At 44.5% G+C, this 1,522-nt stretch overlaps 1 protein-coding gene across 1 annotated transcript in view; it reads left to right on the top strand.

Moving 5' to 3' along the window:
* Positions 1–1,522, top strand: part of DAGLA (diacylglycerol lipase alpha) — a 50,783-nt gene that overhangs the window by 41,262 nt on the left and 7,999 nt on the right. The window contains exon 16 of the mRNA XM_017728632.1: positions 1,037–1,117. Within this exon, the coding sequence (XP_017584121.1) occupies positions 1,037–1,117 (81 nt within the window). The remainder of the gene's footprint in view (positions 1–1,036; positions 1,118–1,522) is intronic.

Raw genomic sequence — 1,522 nt, 5'->3', positions numbered from 1 at the left:
CTCATTTTCCCCCCGCCATTTTCCCCCTCAGCTCTTCCTCCGATTTCCCTGATTTCCCTGATTTTCCCCTCTGGTTATCCTGCCATGTTTAACTCCAGCCCCCGATCCAGCTCTCCAGGATAACTGAGGTTTTATATATTGTTATTTACATATATTTTTCTTTGCTTTTGGAGCCAGGAATCCTTTTATATCTCAGAGATGGAGAGTGAGCCCCCAGTAACATTCCCATTGTACTTACACCATTTTCAGGTGGGGATTTAAAGAAAAAAACAGCCAAAGAGATGATTTCCCCATTTTTTCCCCCATTTTTTGGAGTTCAGGCTCACTTCCCACTGAATTAAACTGTGGCACCACCAGGAATTTATGCAACAAACCAAATTCCAGTTGCTTGTTTGTAACTGCGCTTGGAATTGGATCAACTAGATTTGGTATCACCACACAGAGGGAGCAACACTCCTCAGCAGAGAGGAGGAATGTTTAGACACAGATATGATCTTTCCCATCTTCCAGCACTTCTTGACTTCTAGGGAATAAAAACTTTTAATAATTTGGGATGAATGTCCTCTGACAGCCAAATTCCCTTAATATTGATGGCTGGAGAAGGCAGCAACTAATTCCTAGTGCTGCCACTTTTCCCTTTGGTGTTGGTATTATTATCTCAGAATAATTCACACTTTTATTCCCAGATTTAAATGGAAAACTCTACAGATTTACCTGGAGTAGGATAATTTGGCTTTTAAAACACTAATATTCAGAATATCCAAGTCTATTTCTCTGTTCTGCCCCAGGTCCTGGGGCCCAAAGTACCAAATCCACAATACTGTGTTTAAGGGTTTTCCCTCTAAAAGCTCAGGAATAGGCCCTTGGAGTGTTCCTTAATTACTCCTTAAACGCCAAAACTTTGGAAATGCAAAGGGGAGTCAGTTCTCCCTCCGTGCTGATCCATGCTGAGGGACATTCCAGAGCTTCCTCACCTTCTGGCTGCTGGATGTTGAGATCCCATTTACATCCTGCTGTGTCTTCCCGCTTCCCACAGGGCATGGTGCTGTCTGCTGAGTACATCAAGAAGAAGCTGGAGCAGGAGATGGTGCTGTCCCAAGCTTTTGGACGGGATTTGGTGAGTATGAGTTTGTCTCTGGACAGAGGATAAGATTTCCATAAAAAACTGGGTTTTAAGGGAATCTCCGTGTCCCTGAGTCTGTTGCATTCATTTCTCAGCTCTTCCTTTAATTCCTGTCCCTCTGGATTTCCACCTAGTTACTCATTCATGGAATGGTTTGGGTTGGAAGGGACCTTAGAGCTCATCCCATTCCACCCCCTGCCATGGGCAGAGAACATTCCACAAGATCAGGCTGCTCCAAGCCCCATCCAGACTTCCCGCAAGGCTTTTTTATTTTGGAAGCACCAATAAAGCACTCTGCTCACTGCAGAGCTCCTGATTATTTTCCTTTTCCTGAGGCAGGAAGTCCCACATGGTGGCAATGCAGGACAGGGGGCATTAAAACCAAATCAGCAGGGACTA

The sequence above is a fragment of the Corvus brachyrhynchos genome, unplaced genomic scaffold (genome assembly GCF_000691975.1).
Source record: "Corvus brachyrhynchos isolate BGI_N302 unplaced genomic scaffold, ASM69197v1 scaffold1103, whole genome shotgun sequence".
NCBI lineage: Eukaryota > Metazoa > Chordata > Aves > Passeriformes > Corvidae > Corvus > Corvus brachyrhynchos.
This window is presented reverse-complemented; position numbering and strand designations above follow the sequence as displayed.